The 20,843-nt window shown below is 48.2% G+C and overlaps 1 protein-coding gene across 1 annotated transcript in view; it reads right to left on the bottom strand.

The window, feature by feature from the left end:
- Positions 1–20,843, bottom strand: part of LOC149365770 (uncharacterized) — a 59,429-nt gene that overhangs the window by 22,629 nt on the left and 15,957 nt on the right. Inside the window, exons 4-12 of the mRNA XM_089569237.1 lie at positions 19,210–19,455; positions 16,504–17,400; positions 15,776–15,909; positions 15,243–15,326; positions 14,486–14,607; positions 10,416–10,465; positions 7,810–7,951; positions 6,636–6,815; positions 2,100–2,235 (exon numbers count right to left, since the gene is read on the bottom strand). Of these exons, the coding sequence (XP_089425363.1) occupies positions 2,100–2,235; positions 6,636–6,815; positions 7,810–7,951; positions 10,416–10,465; positions 14,486–14,607; positions 15,243–15,326; positions 15,776–15,909; positions 16,504–17,400; positions 19,210–19,455 (1,991 nt within the window). The remainder of the gene's footprint in view (positions 1–2,099; positions 2,236–6,635; positions 6,816–7,809; positions 7,952–10,415; positions 10,466–14,485; positions 14,608–15,242; positions 15,327–15,775; positions 15,910–16,503; positions 17,401–19,209; positions 19,456–20,843) is intronic.

The raw sequence follows: 20,843 nt of genomic DNA, 5'->3' as shown, positions 1-20,843 counted from the left end.
GTAGGGTAAAAGTGTGAGTACTGCGCTGGTTGGATTGAACCCACATGCCCAAAATTCTTATTGTTGTCTTTTCGGGTATGGGCGTCCCTTCTAGGTAGACATTGAGTTTTAGGTCCTCGTTGGTTGGGACGGTCCGGTTTTGCTTGCCTCTCCAGACTCTCAGCAGTTCCGATTTCGAGGATACATTACTTTCCGAGCATCCGACGAGACCGCGGAACTCACGCCAGCACCCAGGGAATACTCGGCGATACTACAAAACTATAGAGGCAGAAGAATGGGACATCCCCCACTGCACAAATCTCTCAGCAGAGAGGAAGCTGGCACTTGGAGACAATTACAAACAGGCTCTTTCCCAAACCTACATATACTAAACAAAATGCACCCTACGATATACGCGGACAAATGTCCCTGGTGCGACGAAAAACCTACTCTATACCACATCACATGGGCCTGCCAAAACATACACGTGGTCCCCAAAATACAAAACCCGAATGCGGAGCAGTGGGAGACTCCGCTGTCCAGCGACCGCTGTGAAGACCAACAAGGTCTGGTACAGCGAGCTCAACGGGCGGCAGTGGCCAGCGGAGCCCTGGACTGAGGGCAACCAACCACTGATTAGAGGCGGACGGCTTCGACAGAGATGGCTCCTGGGGGTAGAACCAAGACGTCTCTGAAGATGCCCCAAACCGCAGGAAAAACCATTAGTGTAAATAAAGTTTTCCCTCCCTCCAGAGGGAGTAGCATAGATTTCTCGAGGCCAATTGCCATTGAACATCAAGGAAGAGATGCCGCTCTCTGGCAGTTACCTGCCAGTTCGATATTATTGGCACTCATCTTAAATCAAGGCAGTGGAGAGTGCCACCCTGCCAAGTAAATTAAAATAACAGTTGTAGTCATTTCGCACTTTTTCTTTCTTTTTCATTTTGCCCTATTTGTTTACTTTTAATCAATGCGCACCCTGTTGGCGGCGCGCATTGAGATAGCTAAGTGCCTTTAGGTCACCATGAGGTAACGCTTATCACATTCCATTCCGCTTTTTTGAATTTCCCCTCTCATTATTGGCTGCCGGTACGCAACGCTCCCCGTTCGCTTTTCGCTATTGGCTGAAGCCCAAGGCGTGGCGTCGCTTCATCCAATGGCGGAAGGCGGGATCGAAATTAAAAAAAAAGAAAAAGGAATGAAATTCGGAATTAATCGTTATACCGACATCGTGGCTGGTCCCGAGAGAGTAAACCGACCACTCGTATGCACACGACGCATTCCTGCTGTTCACAATCACAACTCGCTCAAAGGCAATAACACGCCGTCCTTCCGGAATATAGTAATTTGGGTTCAAGATCGTTTGCGTTTAATGTGGGATTTACGAACAACCGAGTTCGAACCCGAACGCGATGGTCGCGAAATGCAAAATGGGCCCGTGTGCTGTGCGATGTCAGTGAAAGTTAAAGATCTCTAGGTGGTTGAAATCATTCCGGAGTCCTCCACTACGGCACCTCCTTTCTTATTTTTTTTTTCACTCCCACCTTCCTCCCTTTCCTTACGGCGCGCTTGTGGTGTTCACCGAGTATTGAGACAGTTACTGCGCCTTTTCGTTTTCTCGAAAACCACTCATTAACTATTTAATTATTCACGAGCAGTGCAACTAGTCCAGTTAAATCGCGGGTGACGGATACGGAATAACGCCTCCGGTACAGCCTAGATTCCCAGAGACGCTGTCAGCAGGACAAAGAACGCATGGCGAAAATTAAAATTGGTTTCTGAGGAAAGGAACGAGCAATTCTCTCACATCGCGGCGGACACCTGAACCGCGCCGTAAGGGAAGGGAGGAAGGTGGGAGTTAAAGAAGAAAGAGAGAAAGAGGTGCCGTAGGGGAAAAAAAATAGAGAGAGAAAGAGGTGTCGTAGTGAAGGGCTCCGGAATATTCCGGCCACCTGGGGATCTTAAACGTGCATTGACATCGCACAACACACAGGCGCCTTTGAGTTTCGCTTCCATCGAAACGCGGCCGCCGCGGCCGGGTTCGAAACCGGGGACTCCGGCTCTGTAGCCGAGCGCTCCAACCACTGAGCAACCGCGCCGGGTGAGGACAAAGAACGCACGTTCATGTTTTCTTCCTTGGCGCTGCACTTGGCCGCGTCGCTCTTGAGGAAGACGGCACACTGGGCATCCGCGTCCCATTGTTGGCCCGGCGGCGGCGAGGAGCGCCACGAGTTCCATTCAACCGCCTGGCGCAGGCTGCGAGCACGGAAGGGTTGGAGATGAGTGAGAGAAGAAAGAAGGCTTCATGGCTTGTCTCAGAAGACGCATTCAATGTCTGACTACATAGTAGCTTGACCAGCTGAAATTTGGTTGGTAACAACTTTATTCATAGTCCTGCAGAGCTTTCGCCGACGGGGCCTTAGGTCTCCCACGTGGGGACGTCGAGGCGCTGCCTCGCCGTCGCCTCGCGGGCCTGCTGGACGGCCCAGAGTTGGTCCCCGAGGCTGGGGCTGCGCAAGGCAGCGGCCAACCGCGGCGGGAGGGTTCCGGAATTAGCACCGTGAAGGTTTTTGTTACAGTCCCAGAGCATGTGAGTTAAAGTGGCTACATTGGCGTTGCAGACCTTGCATATATTTGTCGGGTATGTACCGGGGTAAAGCCTGTGGTATAGTTCCGGGTGAAACTCCTGCAATTATTCGACAGCTGCGCTGCTAGTCACGTGATCATGACGTCATTCCGCGCAAACGAAGTGATGTGCATGAATGGGCACACAATGAGGCTTCGAGAGCTGACGCTGCAAAACGTCCGCATTCTCTAAAATCCCTCGAAGTGAAAAAGAAATTTTTTCTTAGGAACTTAAAGACGCAGTGTCTCAACTATCGATGGACACTTCAACCACACCGTGAGTGAAGAGAGGAAGATGGGAGTGAAGAATATAGAGAGAAAGGGGCGCCTTAGTGGAGGGTTCCTGAGTTATTTAGACCACCTGGGGACCTTAAACGTGCACTTGTAGCAAAGCACCCACCGCGATGGTTCAGGGGTTAGTGCACTCGGATACTGCGCCGGAATACCCGGGTGCTAATCCGGCCGTGGCAGCCGCTTTTTCATGGTGGCGGAGCGCAAGAGCGCCCGTGTGCTGTACGATGCCACTGCATGCTCAAGATACCCAGGTGGTCGAACTTATTCCGGAGCCCTACTCTAGGTTACCTCTCTCGCTTTGCGCCGCCGCGGTGGCTCAGTGGCTATGGTGCTCGGCTGCTGACCCAAAAGACGCGGGTTCGATCCCGGCCGCGGCGGCTAGAATTTCTTCGGAGGAGAAATTCTAGAGGCCCGTGTACTGTGCGATGTCAGTGCACGTTAAAGAACCCCAGGTGGTCGAAATTTCCGGAGCCCTCCACTACGGCGTCTCTCATAGCCTGAGTCGCTTCGGGACGTTAAACCCCATAAACCAACCAACCTCTCTCGCTTTACTCTTTCATTCGCACCTTCCTCCCTTCGCTTATGCGCGGTCGAGGAGCCCACCGGAAAGTGAAAAGTGGCCGCACCTTTCATTTTTTGATAACCACTAATTTTTTTTTGCGTTTTAAAGTTGGAGGAAAGCAAAATGCAACCGTTTGCTCAGCTGTGTCCGCGCACGGTAAAGATCCCCAAGCGGTGAATTTTATTCTGGAACCCTCCAATACGGCACCTACTCTTTTCTTTCTACTGTTGCTCCCACCTTCCTCCCTTCCCTCACGGCGTGGTTGAGGTGTCTACCGAGAAGCGAGATAGTTACTGCGTCATTTCATATCCTCATAAACCGCTGATTGCCATGAGTTTAGGTAATGCTTGGTACAACGAAACTACTTCTGAGGTACACCAGACCTGGGCGTCGACACCCCGTGTTGAGTCGAGGGCTACTGCGTTCTGGTGTGAAAAGAGTCTGGTGTGTTGCGACTTAAGAACGAAAATCATTGGTTATCAGGAATGAATGGGGAATAACTGTTTCAAGTGTTACTAATTATTATGATCTTCACTACGGCATCTCTCTCTTCCTTTCTTCTTGCATTCCCTCCTTTACCCCCTGTTACGGCGCGGTTTGGCTGTCCCCTGAGATGTGGGACAGTTACTGCGCGATTTCCTTTCCTCAAAAAGAAAAAAAAATATTGAGGCACTTGTCTGTTTCCGTGGAGAGTGTGTGTCTGTAGTCTGCGCCAAAGTGTTGCGTGTTTGTTATCTAGGGAGGGGTGGGGCGGTGGGTAGAGCTGGCGTGAGGCTCTGTATGCCTGGGTCAGCTCACTGAATGTGTGCATGCGCTCCTTCGTGAATCCCCGATCCGAGGCCACCTGAGCCCGGTTTAAAGAACCTCGGGCTAAAAGGTTGGCAGCTTCGTTTCCGGGATTCCCGGAGTGCGCAGGCATCCATATCAGCTCCTCATGGCGGGGCGGGGGTGCATCGGGCGAGTCCAGTATGCCAATAACCTAGCCCACTATCATCCATCCTTTCCCACTCCCGCATGTGCCCTATGCCCAGAACCCTTCGCTTCTTCCCTCCACATCCTTTCCCTCTGCCCGGCGGACCCTCCCCCACGGGACCTAGAGAACCTCAAGACCTGGGAGGACTGGGAGACCCTGCTGCGCTCGGAGGACCCGGCCGTGCAGACCATCGCCACCGGCCGGGCTGCCAGTGTTATGGACCTCAGGAACATAAACACTTGAGTGCAGTGGGGTCGTGCGGGGACCCTGGGGCGTGCCCCGAATTCCTGTGTAAATAAAGTTTTCTCTCTCTCTCTCTCTCTGTTTCCGTGGAGGAATGCGAAGAGAGAGAGAGAAAGTATGTCTGTGATCTCAATTTTTTTTCTGACTCATAACTGGAGTGCGGCATTTCGTCATTTACGTTTACGACATTTTTCATTTCCGGTTGCGACATACTACAGCACTTCGAGGGTTCCGGCTACGACATACTACGACACTTCGACATTTCTGGTAACTCATACTTACCCTTCCTCGTTTCCGGTTACCGACGTAGTGCACCGCTTCATCATTCCAGTTACGACATACTACACCGCCGCTTCGTAATTTTCGGTTAGATAGCAATTTTAATACGAAAATTGGTTTTTGAGGAAATGAAAGGAAGCAGTAGCTCACATATTTCGACATCTCGGTGGACACCTCAACCGTGCCTGAAGGGAAAAGGTAAAATCTCAAAAGCAAGCAATTGAAGGTGCATACGTCATCGGTCCGGACCCCTGCTGCAGGCTAGCCTCCAGTTTGACTAAAACATGTAAGCTGTATCCAAAGAGAAGTGCTAGTGACACACCCAGAATGCTGTGTGACGAAGGTTGCTTAAAATTTTGGTGCAATTTAGTAGAGAATGCTGCCATCACATTGATCTCAGTCAGTGATGCCATGAGCGGGATTTCATCTATACCTGCGACGTGAGCCTCATTTTGGCAATCGAATCCACTACTACGTCACGATTTGTGGATACGCTGTGGGGAAAAATTTAGGCAGTGGATTAGCTCTGGTTAAGCCTGGGTATACAAGAGAAAAGTCTTCAGTTACGCCTGGTTTGACGTGATGGCTGTCTCAGTCCGCGCACAGTGCACTGGGAGCACCACGATAATGGTGGGGGCGCTCGGACATCCACACACTGCCTGTGCGGAGGTGGAGGCGGAGGAGGAGACGGAAATCGGCGCGGTTAAAATTCAGGAGGCACGTTGTCTCTGTAAAGTGCTGCAAGGCGAAAGCGTTTCCTGGCGCACTGCTTGTCCTTTATTTTATTTTTTATTTGTCACAATTTATTTCTTTCATTTCAATTTTTATTTTGTTCCTTTTCTTTTTTATTTTTTCATTGTTATTGTTTTTCTTTATTATTTATTTTTATGTTTAAAATATTCATGTTATTTTTTCATTTTGTGTTTTGTTTTTCTTGTCTCAGTCGTATTTTTTCTTTATATTAGATTTTTTCCTTTTCGTTTTTTTATATTCCTTTTCTTTATTGTTTTAAATTTTTTTCAGTTTTATTTTTTATTCCTTTTAATTTATTTATGAAACCCATGCATTCACTAGATGCGCCTTTATTCACGCTCAAACCTTGAGCCTTCGTGGCGGAGGGGTAGCGTCTCCGCTTCAAATGCCGAAGGCCCTGGTTCGATTCGCAGCCTCGACGCAGCTTCTTTTTAAGAAGTGACGCGGCGGCGGCGACGGCTGCGGCCACTTGCGCTGCGCGTGACGTCGCTCGTTTTCGCGCATGCGCAGAACTCGCCATTCCGTTTCACGGCATACGCGAAGCTAGGCTCCGACCCTTGTAGTGAAGCTACGAGGGTCGGAGCTATAGATATAGTGACGTCATCAATCAGTCACGTGATGGAACCCAACTAGTACCGTGATAGGAACATATCTAAACAAGAAGTTGTCGACATGTTCGACAACACAAAAGAAAAAAAATCTAGACAGACAAGAAGTTGCGTCGCTCCCTGTCCGTTCTCGGATGTCGGCAGGTGTGGTAATCTAAATGCTTTCGTATTTCCGCACGTAAGGAGACTTACGTACACCCCTTGAAATCCTTATGCTGTGTATACTGGTCGCGCTTAGTTTTTCGAGGATGGGGAAGTGGTTAGTAAGAGACGAAAGTTTCGCCCAACCATCGCGGCGGAAGGACTCCCAGAGTGCTACCTTGCCATTGGCGGTTGCTTGAGACAGGCAAGCTTTTCGTTTTGGGCCAGCTTGGTGAGCACCTGCAGGCTGCACGGGGACCACCAGGTGGTGGTGTTGGACGTGCGCCACGGACCCATCAGGTACTGGTCCAGAGAGCAGTCGCGGTTCGTCGGAGGACCATCGTGGTGGACGCCCAGGCTGCGCGAGAGATGAGATTAGCAACCGCGAGCTGAATTATAGTTGTATCCCAGCTGAAATCAAGACGATTAATGTGCAGGGCGCCTAATACCGAGAAGACGTCAACAAAGATGTTTTAAGGCAGCAGGGTGGATTCTACGAGGAGGCAAACGTATGAGGCGGCGGCAAAGAGTCAGGTGGGCAGACCCATCTTATGCGGGAACAGAGGTCGGGGCAGGTGCTTGAGAAGGGTTAATTAGAAATCTGTGCGAGACGACTTTGTACTTCAGTACAGATGGACGTTGCAGCATGTCACCACAGGGCGTAGCGTTCGCACTTAGTAGGCGGTAAAAAATTAGCAGATGTCGAGCTGCAGACCTTTGGAGAATTTTTTTTTCGTTGAAAAAAACATAAACAGCATCGTCTTTGCCCGTGGCTAATAACTAGCAGTTGATCCTTACCATTAGTTTGTGCTAATTTAAATGTTAAATAAAAATTAACTAATTAATTTCATTTTATTAGCTATCTAATTAGCATAGTTTCCAAAATAAGCTACGTGCGCGGCGGGGCTGACAGTTTGTCGCCGGAAAAATTTTCTTTCTATTTAGACCATTCCATTTTCGTGATTGCGTCAACGCTTTCGCTGAAGAAGCCAACGGCCTTGAATACTAAGAAACGCATAATAGGAAAGCATTACCATTGTTCTCGTTTAGCTTATTATCACCAATCTAAAAAGATTCCCCGAGGGCGCACCCTACTATGAAAAAAAAAAGCAACTGTTGATGAAATATTTCGATACACCTCTTCTGGTACCTAACGTGGTGGGCTCCTTTTCATGTAGAGGTTGATCAACACAGCACTCATCGTGGACTGCGCGGATTAGTGTTTCACTTCGAGATTGTTCATAATAGAATGGTTACGGGTGCAACTCGTTTCGGAGCTCTGGTGACGTGTCGAGCGAACACGTGAGTGAAACAACTGGCCGTTCGCATTTCAATACAGCATACGCGCTCACTTGTGGGCCAGTTCGTGGGCTGCGACGTTGCTTGTCTGGAGGCCGAACGTGGTCATGGGTCTGCGTCTCGGGTTGGTCGAGCCGAATTCCACGACCACGTTGGCAAAGCCCTGGGAGCAGGCGCCGCCCAGGTACGCCTTTCCTGCACACAGAGCGCGACGCCGGCTATAATACGAGGGGGTACCCAAAAGAAACCGGACTAAATTTTTTGCTCGGCAAAGCTTCTGTGGTACCGCGTTTTGCCACTAGGAGCGCATAGAACGAACATTCCAGAGTCAGTAAGCCGAGTGCCGTCGTTGAAGGAGGTCAGACTAGTTTAGGCAGAGTTTTAGAGTGACGACTGTTTTGTGTGAACGTCGTTTTTGCAATGGCTGATTTTCGTGAACAGCGTGCGCCGGTGAAATTACGATTTTTGCTCGGAAAAAGTTGAATGGAAACTCTTGAAATATTAAGAAAGACGTACAAGGACGATGCTATGGGGACAACTCAAGTGTTCCTGAATTGAATCCTGAATCAAAGCAACAATCATTGCAATGGAAAACTTCAAATTCACCTCGCCTCAAGAAAGCTCGTCAGGTTAAACCAAACCTCAAAACAATGCTGATTTGTTTTTTCGACGTGAGAGGAGTCGTCCATTGAGAATTTGTTCCGCAGGGTCAGACAGTCAGCCAGGCTTTCTACTTGGATGTTTTGAAAAGATTGGGCAACAGTGTGCGGTGGAAGCGGCCAGATTTGTGGCGGTCGGGTGACTGGTTTTTCCATCATGGCAATGCCCCTGCTCACACCGCCCTGTCTCTACGACAATTTTGGACCAAAAATGGCATGACCCCTATTCCTCAACCCTCATACTCTCCCGACCTGAAAAAATGAAAAAAAAAATGAAAAAATAGTGAATGGAAAGCGTTTCGCTGACGTTGCTGAGGTGAAGAAAAAAACGACGGAGGCACTGTGAAGCATCACAAAAAATGAATTTAAACAATGTTGTGAAAAATAGAATGAAAGATTCGACAAGCGTATCATTGCAAGTGGGGAATACTTTGAAGGAGATTGAAGGTCTGTGCTTAAAATGTGAAGAAATAAGTTCAAACAAAAATAAGTCCGGTTTCTTTTGGGTACCCCCTCGTATGTACAAGAAAATAGCTGCAATGGGAACGCATAATTTTTAATCATCAGCCATAACATTCGCCCATTGGCAGGAGGGAAATGACGTCACCTGACTGGAAAAGGTGTAACTTCCGGTGAAGGCGTCAGCAGCCTCTAATGCTGTCGCATTGCCAACACCTAATGTAATTAGATTTCCCCGAGAATTGTTTTTACCTGTCACGCAATAGTTATTTAAACTAAGATACAAACCACCACTTGAAAGAGTGTTGCTCTCGAGCTGTAACAACTTCTCGCAAATATCAGGTTGCTCCGGGGTTAGCCCGAATTAACTCGTTTAAATACTCCGTTTTGCTAAAAACAATAGATAAATGAAATTGTTTGCTTCAGGCTCTTCTACAAGCAAACAATCTGAACCTATCTTACAGTTGTTTGTCCCGTTACTTACTCGAATAGAAATCGATTGTTTTTTGTTGTTCTATTATGTCCTGCATCTGCCGTTCCGATTTTCAGTGGGCAGACTACCAAAATTAATATTGTGATTATCGGTCCGTAAGTGTTTGAAATGTATTTATTTGCACTTGATGACTGTATGTGGAGATCAGGACAATTATGTTCTGATTATTGATCATTTTGAGTTATTCGTCATATATGTATGTATAAATTTTATACTTATGGATGTGTATATTTGCTGAGTTGCATTCGCGTCTGTTAACCTTGCAGGGGCCTTATGTCGGAATTAATGACTCGCTGATAGACTAACGCGTCATGGAAAGCATAAATGACCCGTAAATTACACTTTCCACACAAGAGAATTGATTTTCGGGAGCGCAAATTATTGTGCTTTTCAACACAATAAGAGAGATGTTGCCTTCATTGTCAAAGTTTTAGGAAATTTGGTTTCACCTGGAATGCCTATATAAGGATCTACTCTGGAACAAACGTTCACTTGACAGTTCGAGCATTCGTGTTCTGTGCTCACAACATAAGCGCCGTTGTTTTAATTACGGTGCGCGCACATTGCCCTCGCCATGTCTGATAGTACGCACTCTGCCGTAGGCATTAAGTGCTCCGGTAAAGTATGCCGGTGCCTTGAGGGGGGTGCAGTTTGAGTTCCGCCGGAGTGCAATTGAGAGCTCGGCGCTTCGACACGCAGCCAAGGCAGTCTTTATCCGATCACTTGAAGAGAGATGACGGATCGCGCTTGGGCGAGAACGTGCAGGACTTAGCGAGAGATCCCGGCTGATTCCGTCATTGATCATATTATTCCGGGCGTTGCCATACTGCCGCTCTGGCTGTGGCGTTCCGATTGGAGGATTTAACAGAGGCAGGTTACTGCGCATGAGCGGCCCAGTATACGTACGCTCAGTAAAGCTGTAATGAGTGGAAAGCTCTATATCATGCGAATATTTTTGCGCCCGTTGAGCCGACCTGCCGAGCCACCGAACCAAGGGGCTTTAAAGGAACAGAAAAATGAAAACACATTAAAGAAGCTTCTCTCTCACCCAAAACGCTGGTGTCATTCTTGCCGTCCTTCGGAGCGTGCATGTCCTTTCTAAAAGAGAAATAGTTAAAAAAAAATATTAGTGGTGTTACAAAAACATCTCATTTTCTTCTTCATGACTCATCGCATCTGCGGCAACAGCTTGAGCATGTAGAAATGACCGCTTTATACAGGGACGGACAAAAATAGGTGCAGTACGTTTTTGCTTCCGAGCCCTATATTTGCATGTTTCCTAATTGAAATTCAAATGTATGGCGTGTGCATGCTGATAGCGATTGCTGATGCATTCCTAATGAGCACACATTCGTTTCGCAGTATCTGTTAAGGAATGCGTTGTTCGGCTTAGAAGAGAATGACGCGCTCAGACTACTTACTTATTTAGTTGTACTGTTGGCCCCTTTTTGGGCCAATACAGAATGGAAGTTATCGCAAATGAGAGTTTGGGTTTCAGCACGAACACAACGCACAGAAACAAAATAAGTGGCCAGTACAGCTAAACTCGTGTAATAGAAACGTAGTTTTCTTCAAATGCTTATGTCGGCACCTGAGCATGTCAGTTCTATGCTTACAAATAACTTTACTGCTAAGTTTCCAGTCGTATTATTTTCAAGTTACTTTGGTAGTCCGCCGCTGAAGAATGTTTTTTGAAAACGCCTGTCGCGCAATCAGTGACCTCGGGTTCCCCCAGCTAGCGCGCGATCGAGCCAGACGTGATGGAGAGCGAAGTACAGTCTTTGCCGAAAGAAAGCAAGCAAGTGAGTTTGCTTTACAGACATATATTGGAGTCCTTACGTCACCCTTAAAGAAGCAAAGGTCTCTAAAAGTGAGGACAAAGGCTCTCCTTACTTTACACAGATTTATAGGGTATCGGAGGGCACAAATATTCCGCTACATGGCTAGGAAACTAACTACGTTGCTTGGTTAGTTTTGACAAAGGTGGCCCATATCGCTCTAAACTTGTATTGAAGCACTGGAAACATGCTACATTTACTGGTAGCTTTCGTTGCAAGCGGGGGCGAAGGGATGAATGGTTGCATTTTATGCCACGTCGCATGTTGGTGAAGAAAATTAACCCCTTTTGAAAACCATTGGTTATGGGCCTTAAGCCCCTGTCTAGTCGTTTATTTTGAAGCACATTTCTTTACCATAAATAACTATTTTTATTATGTATGGCGACCACTGTCGTCTGCCAGGAATATGTACTAAATAATAAATAACTTTGGTGGCGGAATAAACTCAAAGAACATGTGTGATCTTTTTTATTTCGCCGCCACCTTACACGCTGTGTTCAGATTGCGGTAAGTAGTGTTGGTAAAAAAATTGTATGGCAGGCTAATTTACAGGTCTTATCACCTTTGACAAGCAGCGGGCGTTAACAGCCAGTCTCAGTTATAGTTGAGGCATAATGCCACGTATCATTGTATTGTTTGTTCGTTCACGCTCAAGGCTGCAGGAAAGGGCTGTTATCATTTTTGCTCGTGACGCGAGAAGCGACCGGACTTATCTCGATTGTTCACAGCCATGAACAGCTGCATCTACGTGTTTCTAGATTACTCTAGATTTCTTGGATTGTGCGCTTATTACCGACGATTCGTCAAGAACTTTTCGCGCATCGCTGAACCTTTGACTCAACTTACCAAGGCTGACGTGCCTTTTAAATGGGAAAGGCCACAAGAGGAAGCTTTCAACGAGCTGAAGCGCCGCTTACAGTCCCCTCCTGTGCTCGGGCACTTTGATGAAAACGCCGAAACCGAAGTTCATACCGATGCAAGCAGCGTGGGCTTAGGAGCGGTCCTCGTTCAGAAAAATGGCAGACAGGAGAAAGTTATCGCGTACGCTAGCCGTTCACTGTCGAGAGCCGAAGCCAACTATTCGACGACAGAGAAAGAATGCCTCGCCATTATTTGGGCCACGTCCAAATTTCGCCCCTACCTTTACGGACGACCATTCAAGGTTGTGAGTGATCACCATGCTCTGTGCTGGCTGGCCAATTTGAAAGATCCCTCCGGCCGCCTTGCTCGTTGGAGCCTGCGTCTTCAAGAATTCGACATAACTGTAGTCTACAAATCTGGCCGCAAGCATTCCGATGCAGACTGCTTGTCACGAGCTCCTGTCGACGCAGCACCCGAAGAGGAAGACGACGACGCTTTCTTAGGACCGGTAAGCGCCAGCAGTTTCGCGCAGCAGCAGCACTCGGATCCTGACTTGCAAAGCCTAGTTGATTATCTGAAAGGCAAGACCGCATCGCCTCCCCGAGGGTTCAAGCGGCAACTGTCGTCCTTCGTCCTTCACAATAATGTCCTCCTGAAGAAGAACTTTGCGCCGAACAGGACAGTGCATCTTCTTGTCGTGCCCAAAAATCTCAGGCAAGAAATTATGCAGGCATGTCATGATGAGCCGACTGCAGGACATCTCGGGATTGCTCGCACGTTGCACCGCATCCAGGAGAAGTACTATTGGCCACGGCTAGCTACCGACGTTTCCCATTACGTGAAAACGTGCCGTGAGTGTCAGCGACGCAAAACGCCTCCGACTAGACCAGCCGGACTCCTGAACCCCATACCACCGCCAACTAAGCCCTTTCAGCAAATAGGGATGGACCTCCTCGGCCCCTTTCCGACCTCTTCATCAGGAAACAAGTGGATCATCGTGGCCACCGACTACATGACCCGCTACGCCGAAGCAAAAGCGTTGCCTAGTGGTACCGCAACAGAAGTCGCAAAATTTTTCGTCGAACAAATTCTCCTGCGACACGGCGCCCCGGAAGTGCTCATCACAGACAGAGGAACGGCGTTTACAGCGGAGCTCACGCAAGCCATTTTAAACTACAGCCAGACAAGCCATCGGAGGACCACTGCCTATCATCCACAAACCAACGGACTCACAGAGCGTCTGAACAAGACCATCGCAGACATGCTCTCCATGTACATCGACGCCGAACACAAGACGTGGGACTCCATTCTACCCTACGTGATCTTCGCTTATAATACTGCCGTCCAGGAGACAACCAGGTTTACCCCATTCCAGCTGGTATACGGCAGGAAGCCCACGACAACACTCGACGCAATGCTCCCGCACGTTTCCGACGAAGACAATCTCGACGTCGCCGCCTACCTTCATCGCGCCGAGGAAGCCCGAAGACTTGCGCGGCTTCGCATTCAAGACCAGCAGCACACCGACGCCCGACGCTACAATCTGCGCCGACGAGACACGCATTACAAGCCAGGTGATCGGGTTTGGATATGGACGCCAGTTCGCCGCCGTGGATTAAGCGAAAAGTTGCTGCGACGCTACTTTGGCCCGTACAGGGTTCTCCGACGGATCGGTGACCTCGACTATGAAGTCATCCCCGACGCCACGACAGCATCTCAGCGACGCCGCCCACGCCCGGAAGTCGTACATGTCGTACGCCTGAAGCCATATTATGAACGCTAAAGCACTCGAAGTTTCATTTTCCGTGTTTATTTTCATTTTAAAGCATCGAGACGATGCTTCTTTGGAAGGGGGGTAATGCCACGTATCATTGTATTGTTTGTTCGTTCACGCTCAAGGCTGCAGGAAAGGGCTGTTATCATTTTTGTTCGTGACGCGAGAAGCGACCGGACTTATCTCGATTGTTCACAGCCATGAACAGCTGCATCTACGTGTTTCTAGATTACTCTAGATGATCTCGACCTGTTATCTCGAAGTTTCCTTGCCGGCTTTAAATTGAACGATGCCGCGAGCAGCGGGCATTCGTAGTTCGACGATTGACGAGCACGCTTGTTGCTTACGCCGCCACTGAGTGATTCAGTTCTTTTGAGGGCGCAAGTCAGCCCAAATAAAGAGCTTCGTTTGAAAGTATTTCTGGTGTCTTCTTGACCGCTGGACTGCCGTCACTACAACGTGACAATATAAACGCCGACAAACATCCACAGCCACTCGTTTGAAGGCGGCCAAGCAAATAAGAGCTAAAAAATGTCGCTCCATTCAATATCGCAACTAGACCATCGATATACGGTAAGTTTGAACGGTTTCCTGTCACAGTTCTCACTCTCTGAAAAAAAAAAAAAACAAGGCTTCGCTACGCACCCGGTGAGCAGTAGTGCTACGTCCCAGTGCCCCGGCTGGCCATCGGGTGGGTTCTCCATGGCAGTGAAGTTGCTGAAGCCCTTGAGCAACTTGTCCGCGTCCGATGACTCCATGAGCTGGTTCTGCAAACACGGAGGAGAAGGTCCCGCGCTTGTATGTGCACGCGGGGCAAAGCTATACACTGTATCAGAAGAGGCACAAAAAGATGGGCTATTGGAGGAATGTACCTCAGCAAATCATGAAGCTGGGCTAGTTATTAAGTCACTGTGAGTTTAAACGTACAAGCTCGTCCACCCTTAGCGTGAACACGCAAGCGCACGGCCACACTCTTTAGAGGACCACTGCGTCCGACACGACTGCGCATCGAAGCGAAGTGGCAGATGATGCGAAGCACCACGTCCAGGCCCATCCTCTGCGCGGCTTTCCTGCGATGAACGCATGTATTGGACGCAGTGGACCTCTAAAGAGTGCGGCTCACGTGCTCACGTGCTCTATGGGCTCACGTGTTCTCAGATGGCCCTGTACAACAGCTTATAGTAGAATTGCATTTTTCTGGGTTTTGTCGTCCTTTTCGTCCTGTAGACGTTTCTGTTGCGCTATTTCATTTTCAAAGTTCAAGGTACTTAAGCGGAATCTTTATGCGCTGTTTATGTTCAATTGGCGTCATAGGATTTGCGATCAGATGTGCATTGTCAGTTCCTCGAAGCTGTGATCCAAAACTTGCAGTTACAGCGTAACGAAATCCATCTGCGCTTACTGGTGACGTCTCCAACAATGCCAGCCTTGTGACGATGATGTGCATTGGCTGCTGTAGCCAAGGTGGCTTGTAGAAGACCTGGACCTGATAAAAAGAAACAAGAGAGAGAGTACCATGGTTGGGGTAAAGCTTTGGGCTCATCCCGTGACAACGCAAACTGAAGCGTCCCACGACTATAATATGCTGATACGTTGTCCTTGGGTGGCCGTTGTGTTGGAACTAAATTAAATACAGAACCTATCCAAGCTTTCAACAAAAGGCCAAACTATATTTGTTCTTTTCATACAAACAAAACACGAAATAACTGCGCGCGAGACATTGCATGAGACTATATGGTGGTCTCGTTCACTGCCTTGTCGGTGTTTTTTCGCGCAATGTTTCAGGGGTGCCTGTGTTCTACAATTTATTTACCTTTTTATGTGCTTCTGTATGACCGCTTGACACCCCTGTCTCCCCTCTCTCCTTATTTAATATCCGTAAACGGGAACTTCAAGGCAGAATAAATGATGATGATGATGGCGGTGGTGACTCACCTGAGACACGATGGCCTTGAGAGCCTCCATGAGGTTGTCTGCCGACCCAAAAGTTTCGACGAAAGACTTCTTGCAGTCAGCGTCGCAGAAGACCGCCATCTCCAGGAACAAGCCCGATGAGCTGAGGTTTAAAGCTGGAAGGATGGGATAATGTGTCGGAAAGAAGAGTAGCTACAATAAATGCACACACGAAGAAAATGATTTCGGGCAGGAGAGTGCTTTTCAGTGAGCTATTGAAAAGTACAATGAACAAGACGCAATTAGGCCGGCGCGGTTTGCTCTCGTAGTGCGTTCAGGCAGCGAGGAAGGCTATACTCTTCTGTGTGTTACCAGGAATTCAGGACAGCTTTGGCCAGTGCTGGTAAGCCTAGCTGCCTTTCATGGTCTGTTCTGCAGCCACTCCGTAATTTCCTTTCTTACGTCACGGATGATGTCAACGCGCTATTTCCGAATGTTTAAAGCCATGCTCCATGTTGTAATAGTCAAAGGAAATAGGAGCCCTTGTCCCAAATTCCTGGTAGTGTTGGCTAAAGCATGCGGAAAGTCTCACAAGACGACTCGTTTACTGTACCTCGCACTTGTTAGGTGTCCTAGGATCTTACACATAAAACCTATCAAGGACTTTTTAATCGCGCATTACGACAATGAGAAGAAGGCGTTTGATTATCATGAATTAAACAATTCCTTCCTGCCCGATTTAATCGGTCAAGAGGACTACTGGATCCCACCTTTCGTCACTTCCTCGTCGGACAAGTCCTTTTTCGGGTGTGGGCCATTCGTGGTCACATCGGGCTGGGTACGACTGTTCGTTGCCTCGGAGCCTGACGACAGTTCGGTTGTACTGGAAACGTGCGTCACTTCCGCTGCACCTGCCGGATGTGCCCCGTCCGTGCTCTTGAGCCGATCCACGCCGTACGAAGGTGGCCCCGCAAACTTGAACGTGCTGATCACAGCGCTCGATGAAACCTGCGGAATCTGAGAGTTCTCCGGGGGCTGTGACCCGTATGTTGGGACGCCATTGTGCGTCGCTTGGCCACCGGGAGAAATATTTGGTGTATCATTCCCGGGACGACTTTTTTCTGGTTCCAAAACAGGTGGTGCTGAAATCTGCCCCGGCGCAGGCATCGAAGAAGATTCCGTTACGGGCTGCCCGACCGGTTTTTCCATTGGGACATCTAGAACCCATTCTACGTGCTTTACTGCGGACTTCTCTGTGGGGCTGTCGGAGGTTGAGTCCGCAAATTTAGCTCCAGCACCCTCTTCTAGCGTGGCGACAGTCCTGACTGCCGGCTTCAATGCGGGCTTGGAAACAGGCTTGGTTACAGGTATGGCGACAAGTTTGGATATAGGCTTGGTTGCCAGTTTTCTTCTGTGTTTCTTGCGTTTAGCGTTCGGCTTCACTACAGGCTTCGCTGTGGATTTGGCCGACTGCTTGATTCCATGCTTACGCTTTGGATTTTTCGCGTGTTTCATCTTACGCATATTGCCGGGCTTGCGGTTTTGGCGAGTGCCGGGTTTCTTTGAAGAAATCCGCACGCTGTGAAGTACCGGTTTCCAGTGTAGTGTCTGAAGATACGGTGGAGGCCATTCAAAGCTGTCAGATGTCGGCTGTATGCTCATAGAACCTGCATGGAATTGCAGGTGCAATGGAATTGCATGGAACCTGCACGAAGGTTTACTGAAGTTTTGTGTCAGTCAAGATTAAAATGATATGACTGGCTCAATGCGCCGTCTTCCCGACAGTACTACAAATATGCCATAAACGAATCTGATATACATTTTCATGATAGCTGTGTTACGTAGTAAGTAGGACTCAGTGCGAAAAACCACCCTGTCCAGAAATGCTTACTGCCAGAACTCCTAGAACCCGATTTGTAGCGTTCTTGTTATCAGCGATCAAAAATTACCCCAATATAAGTACTTTAAATGCTTTTTCCTTTGTTTTTCGTCATGTTTATACTGCTCAGGATTCCTCGGAGCCTGGAACAAAAAGCGGACAGCTAATTGCAAGATATAGCGGCAGCACAATAAAGTGACTGAGGGGTCACGCCCTGGCGTAAATTTGGAGTTTGTAAACTGGCTTGAGCATTATTGAGAACCTAAATTGCAAGGTACGAAGGTAGGTTTTCGAAATTTATATGAGAAAGACAAAAGAAATTGTAGAAAGTCAACAATAGTTCATTATACTGTATAGGGAGGTATTTGAAGTGTTAAGAGAATACGCCAGTACAAACAAAGTAGTAACCTTAGGTGCGAACCAGGAGAAAGAGATCGCCAGAATAAAAAGATACAGGCTTTTATGCATTTGGCATACAAAAAAAAACGCGTGTCGATGTAATTTCATAACCAGGTCTGGAGTGCGGCCTGATCTCGGTGACCAGAACCGACAACGCACCTCCTCACCAGAACAGGATTTGACCACCCTGGTGTAGTACTTGGCCGCAACCTTCTATGAAGAAACCAAGGCCGCAACTGGCAAAGGACAGGGTTAACTGGAGAGACATGGGAGAGGAATTTGCCCTGCAGTGGGCGTAGTCAGGCTGATGATGATGATTATTATTAAGAGCAGGAATATCCGTTCCCCGATACCCCTAAAAAATTATCTTCCCTGTATCTTGCCAGCGAAATGTCAGGCATGAAGCAGATGGACGGCTTTACATTGCCAGCCACGGTCGTAGAGGAGACAAAGCTGGCAGTCACTACATCGTCTCAAACTCTGATGTAGAGCGATCATGTCTTCGCGCTAAGCATCATTAGTGCTACTAACGTGATAACACAGAACTTACTAGGGTATAAATTGCATGCATTTTCGGGAAGGTGAACAGGCAATGGAGAGATGAAGAAAACAATTTAACTAGCGGAATAAACGCAATGTTGAGTACGAAATAACGCTGGACGATAGATAAGTAATCATCATCATCAGCCTGACTACGCCCACTGCAGGGCAATGGCCTCTCCCATGTCTCTCCAATTACCTTTGTCCTATGCCGGCTGCAGCCATGGTAACCCCGCAAACTTCTTTCTTTATCTCATCCGCCCACCTAACTTTCTGCCACCCCCTGCTACGCTTGCCTTCTCTTAGAATCCACTCCGTTAAAGGACCAACTGTTACATTGCCTTCGCATTACATGTCCTGCCCAAGCCCATTTTTTCCTCTTGATTTCTACTAGGATGCCATTAACTTGCGTTTGTTCCCTCACCCACTCTGCCTGCTTCTGGTCTCTAAACGTTACACGTATAATTTTTGTTTCCATAGCTGTCTGCGTTATCCGTAACTAAAACTGAACCCTGTTCGTTAGCCTCCACGTTTTGGTACCGGTAAAATAAGTAGGCATTGTAAAAAAAAAAAAATGGCGATAAGGAAATGGGTGAACGAGCGTGTTAGGAAGTGAGTGTACGGTCAGCGTTCTATGCAACGGGGCGCTCGCACTCACCGGGCCACCGTGGTCCCAGGACGGTCAGTTTGGTGTCGTACTCGTCGCTCCAGTCGCTGCCGTCGAGGCCCCGTAGAGCAGAGCCACCTTTCCCGTGTCCTCGCGTGAACAAGCCCAGGTGCCTCCAGGGGTCGCCGCGGTGACCCCCGACGAGCGGCATGTAAGGCAGCTGCACCAGGCTCCGCTGCAAGTGCGCTGGCCTCCACACAGGTGGCACCACCGTCGGCGCCGGCTTCATCCACAGTGCTGCGAGAGTTCAGTGCGAAGAACGTCGTGGCACTCAAAATCGCGAATCTCAGTGATAGCTATCGCGCAAACGTTCAGTTTTTTTCTAAATATCTGCTCCTCGAGCCCTTACTTAAGGACACTCTTTCCTCGAAGTGTGCTGTGAACAGAGTTTTACGTGACTTGTTACAGGCAAATGATTAGTAGTAGTAGTGTTTTTTTTTTATTTTGCATTGGATATGGAAGGTAAAAGAATATTTTCTACCCCGGCATCTGCTATCGCTGCTGGAAGCACCTGAGCTTGGGCAGCGGAAATAAAGGATAGCAGGCAGAGTGTAGAAGTGAAAAGAAAGAGTGGAGGTGATAGTAGAAAGGACAGGGGGAGGAGTACACTGACAATAAATCTATTTACATATATACAATAAACTACATTTTCTTCGAATTTTGTAATGCACTGATACAAGCGGCAATGCTGTCGGTTATCCAACTTTTTTTTTATACCGTAATCGATTACTAGTAATCAGTTACTTTATATTCGAAAAACAAATCGTAACCTCTGGTATAACTTCGAGAGCATGAACTTTGCAAACACTACTGTTATCGCGGAATAGCCGTTTACAATAGGGAAACAATAGTTGCGCTACGGCAAAGCAGAGGCGTAATGGTGTCCGTAGAAGCAAATCCAAGCGGCCCTGCATTTGACTAGCTCCGTGTTCTGTGGTTCGCAATTTCTTCAAGATGGCCTAACAAAATGTAATGTTTCGCGAGATTAAGCTATGTCCCCTCAAAGCGTTAACAACAACGAAGCGCGGATTTTTTTAAAGCTATGAGCTCGCGCCCAAGGTTTTCATACGTTACAATCGCCTGCTCTCTCGCATCAAGCACATCGAGAAAGTCTTCAGATTCGCTACTGATGTTTTCCCAAGAAAACGTAAAAAAAAAAAACACGGAACCTTAGAAATACAACTACTGGTAAAAATTAATGGCCGATGAATTTCAATATTCTGCATATCAAGGCAACCGCACCTCCTTAAAGGGCAACTGAAGCGGTTTTAGAATTCCGTGAGTTTAAGGCTGCCGAATGTGCGAAATTTGCTGGTAAAGCCTGCGAAATCGTTTTGCTCTAGCATTTGAAATGGTGGCGTAATCGCCGAATAGAGTCGTCGTCAGCGTTCAGGCTTCTCTGAAGTGCACAGCGACGGGCAGAGGCCCCGATAATGACGTCACGTATGACGGCACTACGTTTCCAGCGAAGAAAGGGTTATTGGCGCCATCTGACGACGCGCAGCAGCATGCAGGCGTAAGCAGCGGACATCTGAAGTTTCGACGATAATGACGTCACTGCCAAGTTTCCTCGCACTCCTCCAACGTAGTAAGGAGAAGCGTGAACGTCGTCGCGGTTTTAATCG

This window comes from Amblyomma mixtum, chromosome 1 (genome assembly GCF_055824585.1).
Source record: "Amblyomma mixtum isolate Tamu chromosome 1, ASM5582458v1, whole genome shotgun sequence".
Classification (NCBI taxonomy): Eukaryota; Metazoa; Arthropoda; class Arachnida; order Ixodida; family Ixodidae; genus Amblyomma; species Amblyomma mixtum.
This window is presented reverse-complemented; position numbering and strand designations above follow the sequence as displayed.